The 14,559-nt window shown below is 42.1% G+C and overlaps 2 protein-coding genes across 7 annotated transcripts; one reads left to right on the top strand and one right to left on the bottom strand.

The window, feature by feature from the left end:
- Positions 1 to 156: 156 nt before the first annotated feature.
- Positions 157 to 4,509, bottom strand: MIS12 (MIS12 kinetochore complex component). Of its 2 annotated transcripts, none has more exons than XM_043477246.1 (2): positions 4,255 to 4,509; positions 157 to 1,946 (listed from the first exon to the last, which is right to left on the bottom strand). In XM_043477246.1, exon 2 carries the CDS (start codon positions 1,890 to 1,892, stop codon positions 1,272 to 1,274), a length of 621 nt encoding a protein of 206 aa, XP_043333181.1. In that variant the 5' UTR covers positions 1,893 to 1,946; positions 4,255 to 4,509; the 3' UTR covers positions 157 to 1,271. The 2 variants fall into 2 exon arrangements, with proteins under 2 accessions (XP_043333181.1, XP_043333190.1); XM_043477255.1 differs by lacking the exon at positions 4,255 to 4,509 and adding an exon at positions 4,017 to 4,134.
- Positions 4,510 to 4,718: 209 nt separating this feature from the next.
- Positions 4,719 to 13,576, top strand: DERL2 (derlin 2). Of its 5 annotated transcripts, none has more exons than XM_043477209.1 (7): positions 4,720 to 4,870; positions 5,936 to 6,001; positions 7,949 to 8,022; positions 9,111 to 9,204; positions 10,163 to 10,358; positions 10,656 to 10,746; positions 13,246 to 13,576. In XM_043477209.1, the coding sequence occupies exons 1-7, from the start codon at positions 4,778 to 4,780 to the stop codon at positions 13,370 to 13,372; spliced, it is 741 nt and encodes a 246-aa protein (XP_043333144.1). In that variant the 5' UTR covers positions 4,720 to 4,777; the 3' UTR covers positions 13,373 to 13,576. The 5 variants fall into 5 exon arrangements, with proteins under 5 accessions (XP_043333169.1, XP_043333144.1, XP_043333157.1 ...); XM_043477222.1 differs by having other exon boundaries at positions 13,058 to 13,576; XM_043477215.1 differs by having other exon boundaries at positions 4,734 to 4,870; positions 5,939 to 6,001.
- Positions 13,577 to 14,559: the final 983 nt, after the last annotated feature.

Below are 14,559 nucleotides of genomic sequence, written 5' to 3'. Positions count from 1 at the left end.
GCACCCCCCTTGGAGTCTTACCCAGTGGACCAGGAAAGTCCCAGGACATTTTAAATAAGCTCCAAATGTAAAAAATAATAATGATTATGACTTTAAAGCATCATTTGGCTACAAAGTCATACTGAGACACACACCATGACATTAAATACAGCAGAATATCATAAATCAAAGCTTTTAAAATAGACATATTTAATGTACAGGATTGTATTCCAGGTAAACACAGGCTTCTTATACTGATGAATATTTAATTGCAAATATGAATACCCTAAATTACACTTCTATATAAAGGAGAAACTTCAAATTCTGTTCTTTAGGAAGACATGGAAGGCAAGTAATAACTTAAGAGAAGTTATTGCCATTTCTCCCCTTTCCATGGCTGATCTAATATTTTACATGGATTAGTTACAAAAGGAAATATTAGGTTCCATTGAATTTAAGTACAAGATACAGCTAAAATTTATCACTGAGAGTTTCCATGAGTGTGAATAAATAATTAAATATTAGGTTCAAGGCAGATTCCAAAACTAACTGAAGTATGACCAAAAAAATGGTATATATACCTAATAGTCAGTTTATATAATCTTTGCAATTCAGTATGTTCCAGGCTTCCTTTTCTATGCCAGTGAGATGCTTCCTTTTTGTCCAATGTCTTCCATTGCTGGGCTCCAAGACATTAAACTCTTTAACATCATCAAGGATTTATCTTAGAAACAAACAACTTCTTTCTTCTTTCTAAAGGTCATGGTTGTTTTTTCTGCTACTTGCTTCTTTCAGCTAGTCATTAACTTCCTCGTGTGAGAAAAAAGTTACTGGGCAAGAACAAGCAGTCTGTGTTGGCTGTCCCACAGTGTGGTGACTGGTTAATAAAGAAGACACCCACTTAACCTTTGTGTCATTTCATTTTATCCAAAGAGTAAGACAAAAAGGTCAAGGTTACAAAGGACTCATGACCAAGGTACAACTTTTACAAATATCTTTGAATGGCCAAGGAAAGCTTTACTTCTTCAGTCATGCCCCCAAATGAGTTCTTAATGAACCAAGAATCCCTTCCCACCCATTACAGACCTCTAATCACAGATGCTTCAAAGATTAGTTCAATATAAAGCACAGATGCTTCAGGAGAGTGGACTAAAAAAGAGGAGGATGTGGAATATAAGAAAGTGTGAACAAACAAACCCTCCCAAAAATATAGTGTTCACTAGGATTAAGGATATCATCGATATAAATCCCGTACCAGTCCACCTTGAGAAACTCCTTTTTCTATTGAGAAATCAAGATATTTTCAATCGTTTGCTTTCCTTTTCCACATTCTCTCTGATACTCTGGAGTTTTCTGGAGTTCTGGATCAGGAACACCAAGCCCTCCCTAAAATCACTAGCCCCATGGTCTCTGCCAACGTTTTCAAGTTCATCAAACAAAGACAATGTCTGTTTGAGTTTGGCCTGAACGTTTTTTTGCTCTTCTAATTCTGCAAGAAAGGCCTGCTTAGTGCACAATTCAGTCTTATACTTCTCCTGTAACTGTTCAATTTCTTTTTGGAGAAGGTGGAATTCTTCCTCACTGTAAGAATGTGTCTCCTGAGATTTATCTTCTGGAAGCAAGACGTTTGGGGGAATCCGCAAAATCAACTGTAAGAAGAGCTGCTCCATTTTGCCAAAAAGGTTATCAAAACGTCCTTTCATGAAGCAAAGAAACTCTTCTGTGCACTTGCGAATCTGGACTGCACTAATCGCACAGTCTGGGATGCCATCCAGCTTCTTTAGAATAACCTGTTCAACAGCCTGCATCACCTCAAACAGGTAGTCTTGAAAGGCAATGTAAATCCTAAGCATGCAAGTCTGCGGTGTGAAGCCAAAGAACTGGGCCTCATAGGCCATTGGATCAACAGACATCTTGGTGGGGTTTTTTGTTTTTTTTTTGCTTTGTTAATTTTGATTGTGAACAACCTGCAAATGTAATAAGAAAAATTTTCATTTGTTTAAAAAAAAGTAACAAATTTTTAGACATTATAGACAGCAAAACAAACAAAACAAAGTGGCAAACAAAAACCATGAAGTTTAATAAAATATTTTAATGCTCAAAAAAAAAAACCATGAAGTTTATGTTCCTTGATACTTGATGCTACTTCCAGCCTCACACATGCACAACAGGATACAAATCCTGCCTCTCTGACACTCTCATCAGCCTATCACCTCCCTTCTTCCTCCTCTTTGTCCATTTCCCTCACCTCTCAATTACTGAGGCTCTGGCCCATGGCTCAGCCTTCTAAATTCTGTTATCACCCCAGACAACATTCAGATTTACATGGATGATCTAACCAATGCCCTAGAAACTCAGTTCTTCATCTCCACTTTTTCAGACCTTCATCTCCACTCTTTCAGCGACCTGGGTATTGACATTTCTAACTTCTCTCCCCAACTCTCCTACTTTTTGACCACAACCTCATATGCTAGTCTTCCAACACTCATGCCTATATTCATATTATATCTTAATCTTCAAGACTTTCAGCCCTCCGAGCCTCTCTTTTTAGTCTCTCCCACTTCACTTCCCCACTATACTTTAGGCTCCATGATCCATCACGTCAACCACTCCTTTACCAATGTCAACTCCCTGTCCTTCCAATCTTGCTATCTGAAAAAATACCACTAGAAGGTGAGTAAGCCTCCAGTAAGCTTTACAACCCTGGCATTTTCTTAAGGGTCTGGGAGTCATTCCTTTCAAATGTAAACATCTAGGAAAATAGCATTCCTATCTCCCTGTCACTGTGGGTGTTTAACCTAGGGACCTTTTTGGGGCTGTAACCAGATACTTGTCATGGAAATAAAAGAAGTTTCATTATTCCTGCAAATTAGCTGAAACAAATGGCTACCTCAATTACCAGGCAAATTTAGGATGAACCTTATCAAAGAATCTGAAGCAAGTGGTGCTGTCAAATCTTTTTATAAGACTGTGCTGTTAATCTTGAGAATTTATGTAATGACTAAAAATAGAATGGTTCTAATAGCTTAGCAGTATAAATAGGGTAGAATTTCTGTCTCTGTAATCTCATTTACAGATTATCTCTAATGCATAATCTGGATATGCTTATTCAGTAATAGAACTGCTTTCTCTTCTTTGTCTTGTGGAGAGGATTCTGTGGATTAACAGGATTTTAACTTCTCAACACTTCCCTATGCCTTCAAGATCAGTTTTAAACTTTTTCACATGGCTTACAAGGACCTTTACTAACCACTGCCCTCCTTTTTAAGTACCTTACATAAGCATAATTGAAGTGATAATGCTTCTAATCTTTGCCAACCTGGTAAAATGGTTTTACAGCGTTGTTTCTTGAAAACCAAAAACATCTAACCCCCCACCCATACACACACACAGGTTGAACACTGAGAACTGAAACTAACAAAGAGTCTCCTTGCCCCACCCCCCAACAACTTACTGTTTACATTAGCATGACTCTGCTATTCTAGACCAGAATAACATTTTCATTGTCCAAATGGTTGGATTATGAGACCCCCAAAGACTGATGAACTCTTTAATGGGAATGCGTGGCGTGCGTGCGAACCAGCTCTCCCCGTGTCTGACTCTCTATATCCCATAGACTGCAGGCCGCCAGGCGCCTCTGTCCATGGAATTTTCCAGGCAACAATACTGGAGTGTGCTGCCATTTCCAGGATATCTCGCCAACAATTTGTTACAGCAAGATTCTCTGAAACTCTTGATTCAGCAGTTTCTACCAAAACTGGACTGCTTTTCATGAGCTCTACCCAATCCTAATCAAGCCTCCAAACTAAAAAATCGACCTTAAACCAACAGCCTCTCTTCGGGCACTGATCAAGTCCTGCTTTCAGTTCACTTCAAGTCGCTCAGTCGTGACCGACTCTTTGGGACCCCAAGTCCTGCTTTAGGGTACTATTATCACAAGCCTATCTTCTCTGCAAGCCTTAGATTTCCTGGGGGCAGGAAACCGATACGGCTTTAACCGATATTTGCAGGTGATACGCAGGAAGTACACAGGGTACCTCGGCGAGTTGAGGAGCCGAAGCTCCAGAAACCTCCTGGCAGGAACTACTTCCGGCTTGAGAAGTGGCTCCCAACAGGCCCCGCGCCCCCGCTGCATGCCGGGACCTTCAGGGTGGAGGTTCGCGGCCCGCCGGCGACGCTGCTCCTTCAGGCTGCTCTAGCGCCCGGGATGGCGCCCCACCGAGTGCCACCTGTTCCCGCTCCTCTTCAGAGAAAATGCAGCCCCGTGGCACTTACCCAAGCGACTATGAGAGTGATGAATTCGACCAAACACCAGCTTCCCGCCACCTCCTTTAAACCACCGCAGGCTGCCAGAGATAGGCGGCGCGGTTGACTCCCCCAGATTCTGACCGCTATCTGCTTTAGCGAACGACAGCTAGGGCAGGATGCCACCGCGCTCCTGATTGGCCGACTGTCCGGGGAGGGGGCCACCTAGATTGGTGACAGAAAGAGGCCGGGCGGGAAAGCTAGCTGTGGCCGGCGGGGATTGGCAGAAGGAATCGGTACTCACTCCCTTCCCCGAGACGTTGGTGGGTGGAGAAGCTAGGTTGGGCCGCCGCGGAAACGCAACTCGTGATTGGCGAATGTGCTTTTCTTCGGGCTCTAGCGGTTGGTGGCTGGACGGTTGGTCAGCGCTGATTGGATAGCAGTGTAACGGGGAGGGGCCCCGCTCTGGTTCCGCCCTGATCCCGCCCCGCCGCTGGGATGGACTGGCGGAAGGGGAAGTGGGGGAGTGGGGGGGCCGGCGGCGGTGGGGAAGATGGCGTACCAGAGCCTCCGACTGGAGTACCTGCAGATCCCACCGGTCAGCCGCGCCTACACCACCGCCTGCGTCCTCACCACTGCCGCTGTGGTGAGCAGCTGCAGCGCCAGCTTCTCATGAGTTGTACTGGATATCCCCGCGTCCTTGGGAAACTGGGGTTTGGGCCTCGGGGAAGCTCAGAGGGGTTGGTCTCAAGGGTGGGTGGAGGCGTACAGGGCTCACTCTGGGGTTCAGAATCGCCCCGTAAGTGCTATCCAGTGATCCAGAAAAAGGGGTGCTGTTTCATGAGGGGTGGAGGATCAGGACTGCGGGTCAGTTTGGGAGATATAAAGGCAGGCAGGATATGTACCAAGTCAGGGCTTCGGGAGCCGCCCACCCAGGAAACGTGTCTGAGAACTCTGAGGGTGTTCTCAGATCCACAAAATGATACTTTGTGACCACTGGGAGGAAGGTCCGCTTAGTGGAGAAACGTAGACGTGGAAGATAGAAAGATGGAAGTTGTTCGATGCATGGGACAGGGTGCTCGGAGCTGGTGCACTGGTATGACCCAGAGGGATGGGATGGGGAGGGACGTGGGAGGGAGGGTCAGGAGGGGGAACACATGTACACCCGTGGCTGATTCATGGCAGTGTATGGCAAAACCACTACAATATTGTAAAGTAATTAGCCTCCAATTAAAATGAATTTTAAAAAGAGATGGAAGTTGTTGAGCGGGAAGTCTTGAAAGAAAGAGTCTGATATAGAGGTTGGCTGGAAGTACGCAGCCTTCCCAGTGGCAGGGTACTGAGTCTTGGTTCGAGTGAATTGTGTTGCTTCACACAGCTGTTTTAGGTGGTGCCCACGTGTTGGGCGTAATCCTAGCAGCTGCTCTTGCCCTGAATCTAAGACATTACCATCTGCCTTCCATACCTTCACATCAGCCTCAGCTATTGAAACAACAGACTTTTATTTTGTGTTTGGTATTGGGGAACTCAAAGAATTGTGCCAGTTCTAGAGAACTCTACCAACCTTCCTCCAGCTTAAGAAGTAAACCTTAAATAATTCAGTCTAAGTGACTAAGAATGGGAAATTGCCAGAACTACTAGTCTTTTGTAGTAAATGATGATATTTTGTTTCTTGATTGACTTGCTTGAAGAAGCTGTTTTTCCATTTCAGCAGTTGGAACTGATCACACCTTTTCAGTTGTACTTCAATCCTGAATTAATCTTTAAACACTTTCAAGTAAGTGGCCCATCACAACCGCCATTTAATGTTGCAGTTTTTAAACTTATTTTTCTTACTTTTTAGTAGCTAATCCTGCTACATCTCAAATAACTCAGTGGGAATATTTGATTATAAGTGTTGGGGGGGTCGGGAAGTACAAAGCAGTGATTCTGCAGCCTGGAACTTTTAAAGAGATTCTCAAGATCCTCAGCATGTACCAAATCAGAATCACCAAGGGTATGTTATAAAGTTCCCTGCATGGTTTTGATTTGATGCGTCCAGTTCCTATATTTAGGAATCACTGGTTCAGATTTAGTATTATAGATTGAGAGGAGACTGGATTGGCTAGTTGTTCGGGGAGAGTCAGAGAGGATGTCCATATTTAGTCCATTCAGCACCATGTGGCATAGTCACCACCTTGGTGTTATCCCTGTGGTCCAGTTCAGAAACTCAGTGAGTGCTCTAATCCATCTCCCAGGGATCACATAATCCTCACAAAGACTGACGTCTAAAACAACGCCAGTTCATTAGATTACAGTGAGAGACGGTCCTTTCCAGTAATTAGAATGCTAAAGAGAGATGAGTTTTTCTGTCCTAGGATCATATTGGCCATAGTCGAAGTAAGAGAGACCCAAAAGCCAGTAATTCTGTTTCTACACCTGTTGTTCCCTCTGTCTCAGAGGTGTTTCATTCGCTTTATACCCATTGAGCTCCAGCTTGTCTTTCAGTAATGCGTTTTTGTGTAGCCTTCTCAGATTCATCCTCCTTTGTGTCCCTAGAGTATCTATAAATAATTTTTCTTATGTCTCTCATCTCATACTTGCACTTGTTTATGTGCCTGTCTCCTCACAAGGTTGAGGACTCTACAATCCTGGATGCAATTAGTATGCAGTAAACAATTCTGAGTTGTTTCAACTTTAATAGTTAGCAATTCTTAAGAATTTAATGATCATAAAGGAGTCCCGTGAACCCTATCCCTGCCTTCTTCCTTCTCCACTCACAAGCCCTTCACTGGGAGCTTTAGCTCCATCCAAACAAACAAAGCTTGATTTTGCCTGAGGTTAAACTCTTCACACCATGTGTGAAATTAGGAGTTCTAGGTTTGAGTTCAGAGTCTCCCTATACAAGCTGTGTGATGTTAGGCAGGCCAAATCATCCAAGTTTCTTAAGTTACATTGTGTGTGAAATGGGGATGGTATTGCCAGCCTGCTCATCTCACAGGATAATTAAAATCACATGAGATAATATTTTAAAACACTTTAAATGTTAAGTGTTCTATCATTGTGAGTAGTTGTTCTTATTGCAGGCGTGGATGGTTTGGGTGGGGAAGTGTATATCAGGGTTTGAAAATAAGTGCATATCTACCAGTTAAACTAATTATTACAGTATTAGATCTTTACTTGTAGTGAGTTGGCTCTCTGTTCAGGCTAGTACTCAAGTATTTGCTTTAGAATTACTCTTTACTCTGGATGTTTCTGATGGCTAATATAGAAACAATTGCTGTTAGATCCTGTAATTTTCCTTTGGTATCTTGAGATTGTTCATTAGATTGTGATACTACATATATGAAAGCTCTGTTTCCTAGTCTACAGATTAGGAAACAGTGTAGTCTTGCCGTCACACTTTTCCCATCATTTGCCTGACCATATGGTATGGATTTTTGTGTTTTTCTTTTTTTTTTTTTTTTAAATACAATCACAATTGCAAGTTTTCTGTCCTGTCAGGCTTAGAATTTTCCAGGGGCGAGTGATATCTTCTAGACTTTCACTGAAGCGACACAAGAATTCAGTGTCCGATTGTGTGTCTCACTTTTGAGTTTAGAAAATAGAATCACCTATTTGTGGCCTTTCCATTGTAGCCTACAACCATTGTGGTCATAGGCTATCTCTTGTCTTAATATGAAAATGTTTCCTGATATATTTTACTTAACCTGTCTTTCTCTTGATTTTTTTTTTCTTTTAACAGATATGGAGGCTAATCACCAATTTCTTATTTTTTGGGCCAGTTGGATTCAATTTTTTATTTAACATGATTTTTCTGTATCCTTTACTAAGTGGGGTTAGCATAGAAACTTTAGTTTTATTTAGGAAATACAGTATTAAGTTTGAAACTATTAACTTTGCTGTTTTTGTTACCATCTCAGCTGTAACTTCTGGCTACTGGCTCAGTGATACACAGAATAGTTGGTCAGTTAGTAATGTTTTGAGGGTGTTTGTAGGTCACTGTTTATTCAAATGGGAAGTATTTAATTATAAAATGCTTACATTTCTGCCCATGCGCCACTTACAGGTCTGATTAAGGGAGACCAGAGTGATTTAATTGAGGTGTTCGTACAAAATAACACCAATGGGCCCCAAGTGATAAAGCCCAACCTAAAAGTGGGTTCATGGGGGATGGAGAAGTTGAGATCTACTTGGATCTCAGTTGCTGGTTCTGCCGGCTGGAAAGACAGTGTTTTGTCTGCCAGGCTCCCCATATTCCAGTCTGTTGAAAAAGAGGAAGGGTTTTGCTGTAGTCAGATGGTAATTGGGGCCACTGGGCAGGGCATTTCTCCTGCGCCCCAACCCCCTGGGTGAAGTGGGGAATTTGCAGCTCAGCTCATTTGCAGTAGCCAGAGAGCCTTGTCGAGGTAACAGGCTTCCTGCCCTGAGATGGATTCCTGTGTCTCTATGTTACATCATTCTGGTAAGTTTCTAATAATTAGGTTTTTCATTGAAATGCCTCCTTATTGACTGAAGTATAGAAATACTTAACTTCCTGGCCTTAAAAAAAGCAGATTATCACATGAGGCTTCTTGATGGGGATTTCCACCAAGTTAGGTTGTGAAAAAGCAAGGATGGTGTAGATTGTGGTGTGGCTGAACGTGGGAAGACAGTACAGATTTGAAGCATGTTTATGTGGCGTCTGGCTTCGTTCCCCAATCAGGAACGGTTTTTGTAAAACACAGAGCCATTGCCTAGAATGCCTGGAAAAAGAAGTAACAATAATACCACTCATAAACACTCTTACAGAAACAAAGTCTTGACTTCTCACAAGTAACAGGGAGTCCAAGTGTACTTAGGTGATACATTCAATTTCACTTTCTTCATATTTGTGTACTTAATATTTTCTTAACTTGGAACTTAAGATATCGTTACTGTCGAATGCTAGAAGAAGGCTCTTTCCGAGGTCGGACAGCAGACTTTGTATTTATGTTCCTTTTTGGTGGATTCTTAATGACCGTATCCTTCGACGAATAGAACAAATACAGGAAAATACTAAAGAACTCCCTCTCTCTCCCTAAAGTTTTTCGTCTGTCTCCCGAAGTGCACTAGAGGCTAGAGACTCGGAATGAACATATAAAAGTATCAACTCTCTGCGCCCGCGCCACCCCTCTCCCTCTCCATTTTACCTTCAGGCTCCTGTTTATTTTACAGCCCAGTTTATGTAACAGCTTGTCTAAGCCTAGAGGTTGCACAGGGTGTTTTTCCACTGTGAGCAAGTCTGAGAAACTTTAACCCAGTTGGGTTACTATTAGAAATCTTGGGTGTGTTCTGGTTGGTGGGTGTACTTCATTTTTCTTTTTTTCCGGCTGTGCCACTGGGCTTGTGGAATCCCAGGTCCCTGACCAGGGAATGAACCCAGGCCATCGTCAGTGAAAGCATGGAGTCAAAACCACTAGACTGCCAGGGACTCCCCAGGTATACTTCACTTTTAAACTAAGCTGGTAGGACATTTATTTGGTCACCATCAAAACTGATAGTTTTTGTGGTTTTTTTGTTTGTTTGTTTGTTTTTTAAATAATAATTGTCAATAAATAAATAAATAAATAAATAATAAGTGTCACCAAACTTAAAGGGAGCCCTGTCTGACAAGATGGTTTTGCCCCAGCTGGCTTGATTCACCTCTAAGAGTCCTCATGGTGAATGAGCCTTCATGTAATAACTGACCAAAGAGGCAAGAACTTCATGAAAGCAGAATATCAATTTGAAGTAGCAACAATCCAGGTGCCTAAGGTTTTGGCCTCATCACTCTGGGTAATTATTTTCAGCCCCACCCCCACCCCGCCCCACTCCAAACTTGTAACAACTGCTTGCCTTTCCTAATGCAAACTTGTGTTAGAGTACAATCCTTAGTTCTCTTGCCCAGTCTTCTCTGTTAACACTTAATGTTGCTATTTTCCTTAATTCCAACCACTAGCTTTTTGGTTTATTTGTGAGCTTAGTTTTCTTGGGCCAGGCCTTTACAATAATGCTTGTCTACGTGTGGAGCCGAAGGAACCCATACGTCCGCATGAACTTCTTTGGCCTTCTGAATTTCCAGGCCCCCTTTCTACCCTGGGTGCTCATGGGCTTTTCCTTGTTGTTGGGGAACTCAATCATTGTGGACCTCTTGGGTAAGATTCTTGGCAGTACTTTTTCCATTATTTTACTTACAAACTTATTCTGTCATACTTGTCATGTTAATTCTGTCTGGCCTTCATATAAGTTATTGTAGGATTGTTTGATAGTGATATGCTCAAGGACTATAATGTTCATTTTCAACTTTTTCATAAATAAATTACCAGCTGAGCTGCCAGGGAATCCCAGTATATTGACACTTCTTCCTAAGTAGAAAGATTTTCCATTGGTACAGACACCTGCAATCAAAATTCTAATCCTCTCCCTCATCCTTTATTTCTGGTTGACTCTAGGTATTGCAGTTGGACACATATATTTTTTCTTGGAAGATGTATTTCCCAATCAACCCGGCGGAATAAGAATTTTGAAAACACCATCTATTTTGTGAGTATTTAACACCAGGTTATGTGTTTCTTGCAGAAAAACCAGGGCAGGGTCCAGGATCTTGTTTTCTTGGGGATCCCAAAGCTCCCAGCACACATAGTTCAGGCCAGTAAATATTTACAGATTGAGCAATCCAGCTGCCGTTGGGGAACATTCAGATTGGGTGGGAAGCGCCAGAGTTGTGGCCAGAGGCTCAGGGTGTCCCGAGGGTAACGTGGTAATTGTCTCACATGACCACCAGCACCTCCTGGCCCCAGGAGGAAGGAGCCTGCTGGTTCCATGTAGACTGCTGTCTTAGTTTAGAGATGTGAAGTAGCAAGATGGCAAGAAGCTGACCAAACGAGGGTTTCTAAAGGTGGAATGTCTGGTCTTCCAAACAGGTGGTAGAGAGAAGCAGTGAAATAGAGTAGAAACAGCTCTCAGCTCGAAACCAGACATGGGCTGTTTGTGCTGCCAGCCAGCTGTGTGATTTTAAGCAAGCGCCTCTCCTTTTTCCATACCTTGGTGTCCTGAGGGTAGAGCTTTGGTTCATAGCACCTCCTTCTATGCCAGAATTTTGTGTCCTTGGGGTGTACTGCATTACAAAGAGTTCTCTTAAGGAATAAAATGTGCGTTCTTCTTATAAAATGTTGGTTGTAGAATAACTGAAAGAAGAAAGTAAAATCTGCCATAACCCCACCACTTAGATATAACAGTGGTGGGATTTGATGCACTTTTTGATATGTATTCATCAGTCTTTTACTGTCTGTAAACTTTTTAAAAAGTGCTATCTCATAGCTTTCTAATGTAATATAATCATTTTTCTATCATAAATTTCTGACAGAAATTATAACAGCTTCATGATACCCCCAGTATGAATGGAACACAATTTACGAATCCCTCATCAATGGACATTGACATCCTTCTTGTTCTTCCCTCCATGATTGGAGTGGTGAACGTCCTTGTAGCTACACATTCGTGTAGCACATGTAGCAGCACATCCTTTGCACACTTCCATGATTGTTTTCAAAGGATGAATTCCTACAAGTAGAATAGCTGTTTGGTTTATCACCAAACTGCCATCTGGAATGGATACTCAGGTTTACATTTCCGCCAGCACCATATGTGTCCATTTCCCCACAATCTCCTAAAATGTGGGAGAAGTTGTATTTACCTTTTCCTAGTTTGATAGCTGTAAAGTGGTGTCTTGTTGTTTTCTATTACTCTTTTTCTAAAATTTCAAAACAGTTTCAGACTTGCAGAAACTTGCAGAACAGTACAAAGGACTTTTTTCCTTTAAGTGTTTGAAAGTGAATTGTTAACCTACTGCCCCATGATCCCCTCTAATGTGTATTTTCTTCTACATAGTCAAAATCTGGAAAGAAACATTAATCCTCAGACCCAATTCCACTTTGGGAAATTGTCCTGATTTTTTATAGCAGAAGAATGCATTTCAGATTCAGGCGTTGCACTTCGTTGTCATGTCTGTTTAGTATCCTTCCGTTTGGAGCAGCTTCTCAGTTTTGCTCTGACTCTGATGACATTCACATTTTTGAAAACTGTAAGCCCATTTTTGTAGAACATCTCTCAATTTGGGTTTGTCTGATGTTCCCTCACATTGAGGTTCAGGTTTTTCGTCTGTTGCAGGAACATCAGAGAAGTGATACTGCATTCTTATTGCAGCCTGCTGGCACAGGGTTTCTGGTTGTTGAATTTGCCAGAGTGGTGTTAATCACTTTGATTACTTGATTAAGGTATCTGCAGGGCTTCTCCACGGCAAAGTTACTTTTTTTTCTCCTTTGTGATTAAATATTTTGTGAAGAGGTACTTTGAGACTATGGAAAACATCCTTATTCTTATAAAATTTGAGTTCCTTTATATCTGCAAGAATCCATGGTTTCTTGTTTTATTCATGGCTTATAATCCCTTAACATTGTTATTTTGATGCTTATATTGTCCCACTGGCTCTGAAGTACTTCTCAACATGTGTGATCTAACTTTTGTAAAATTTCACATGTAAACGTTTTGGAAGAATATTGAAAACACCAACATAATTATCTCTGGGGATTGAGGATGTCTTGCTCGTATATGTTTCCTGTTTTCTCTACGATTCCATATGTTGCTTTGTAGTAAAAATTAGTAAAGGAGGTAAAAGTTAATGTAAATGTGCAATAATTATAAATACCTTCAAAATAGGAGAACTGTTTCATTGGTAGGCAGACAACATACTTATCCATTGGCAGACACCCTATGGGATCTTTTGGATCTCAGAGTAGCATTTAGGACCTAAGATGACCCTGGGACTAAATTATATCTGTTGCCTGTCTTTTAGGAAGGCTATTTTTGATACACCAGATGAAGATCCAAATTATAATCCACTACCTGAAGAGCGGCCAGGAGGTTTTGCCTGGGGTGAGGGCCAGCGCCTGGGCGGCTAAAGCGGCAATGCCAAGAACATGACCCAGCTGGGACGGACTCAGTGACACACCCATTGGGATTCTTTTATCCTCTGTGTTGCAGAAGCGTGGACACTTTTGACAGCTCAACAAGAATTTTAACTCCAGAAGCACTTTATGAAATGGCCACTGATTCACCCAGAGGACGTTTCCAGCAGTTCGCCAGTGGCTCCTCACTACGCTGGTACTGAATGTGTGATCTCTCAGAGCCAAAAAACTGGAGCAACAAATACCCTGCCACCTCTTAGGAACAAGTACCTGATACTTGAGTTCTGTGGTGACGGGCAGAGTGTTTTCCTCCTCTTCCTCCTCCTCTTTGATAGACGAGGCCGTGGTGTAAATGGAAGTTTCAGAGAGGACGAAATAAAACTGAATTCCATCTCTCTCTCACTGAATTAAAGCTTTTGTGTGTGATCTTTTAAATTACCACCGTGTCTCCTAGCTCTCCTGCACAGGTCTGCGCTCAGAGCAGTCTCCATGCCCGCTCTCCCTGTGTCTTCGTGGCCTTTGACTGGATTTCATTTCAAGATTGGAAATACATGGCCGAGATGCCATGGCTGTGCACACCTCTTACTAACCCAGAATGCCAGCTCCAGTGGGAAGAAGATTTGTTTCTGTTGCCCAGATAGTTTGTTCTCCATTTGGGTTTTCTGATACTGCAAGGATCAGACAATGTGGGGCAAGGGGTGGAAGGGGAAGGATAGGATGGATCTAGGTGTTCTAGATCCTGGAATTCTGCTGTGGGAGAGTCAGGTAGGCTTGATGCTAATGTGGTGTCCTGTTTATTTACTCTATTACTCCATCTGGAAATATCCAGGGAAAGACACGTCACAGCAACCATTTTGGAAAACAACATTTAAAGTTGGAAATGAGTTAGAATGTTGATTCTGGAGCCAGATAAGTGAATACAAGGATACATAGCTCCTGGGTCTTTGGCTAGTGAATATTTATCACTTGCTTCATGAAAAGCCAAGAAGCCTTCAGAGCCAAGTACCTGGTTTACCTTCCTAACCAGGTAGAAACAGAACAGGTTCACAGAAGTCAGCAGCGGTTCAGTAAGTACTTATCCCAGATGTTCACTTCCTGGGGGTTCAACAAGTTTATTATCAGACTGTGTAAGTAATTCAGAAAACTCAGAAGGATAGAATGAATACCCCAGAAAAGAGATTAGTTCAAACTGTTTTAATAAACAGCATGTAGGTCTGGAAACATTTCCCCCATAGTTCCAGCTTGGTTAAGTGGTTGCTTTCTAGAGTGGGAGAGTTCTCTTAGAAAGATGGACATGAGGTTTAGGTTAAACATAATAAACATCTTAAATGGGAATTTTCAGATCATTTGTGAAGTGAAAAGTATTTTTCATACCTTTCAATGGAATACA

Source organism: Cervus canadensis, chromosome 1, assembly GCF_019320065.1.
Source record: "Cervus canadensis isolate Bull #8, Minnesota chromosome 1, ASM1932006v1, whole genome shotgun sequence".
In the NCBI taxonomy this organism is placed as follows: Eukaryota; Metazoa; Chordata; class Mammalia; order Artiodactyla; family Cervidae; genus Cervus; species Cervus canadensis.
The sequence above is the reverse complement of the archived record's forward strand: the minus strand, read 5'-3'. Positions and strand labels throughout refer to the sequence as shown.

Coding starts and splice junctions, on each gene's coding strand:
- MIS12 (XM_043477246.1), bottom strand. CDS start 1,892: ATGTCTGTTGATCCAATGGCCTATGAGGCCCAGTTCTTTGGCTTCACA.
- DERL2 (XM_043477209.1), top strand. CDS start 4,778: ATGGCGTACCAGAGCCTCCGACTGGAGTACCTGCAGATCCCACCGGTC. Junction 8,023..9,110: donor TTATTTAACATGATTTTTCT/GTATCCTTTACT, acceptor TTGGAACTTAAG/ATATCGTTACTGTCGAATGC. Junction 10,359..10,655: donor AATCATTGTGGACCTCTTGG/GTAAGATTCTTG, acceptor GGTTGACTCTAG/GTATTGCAGTTGGACACATA.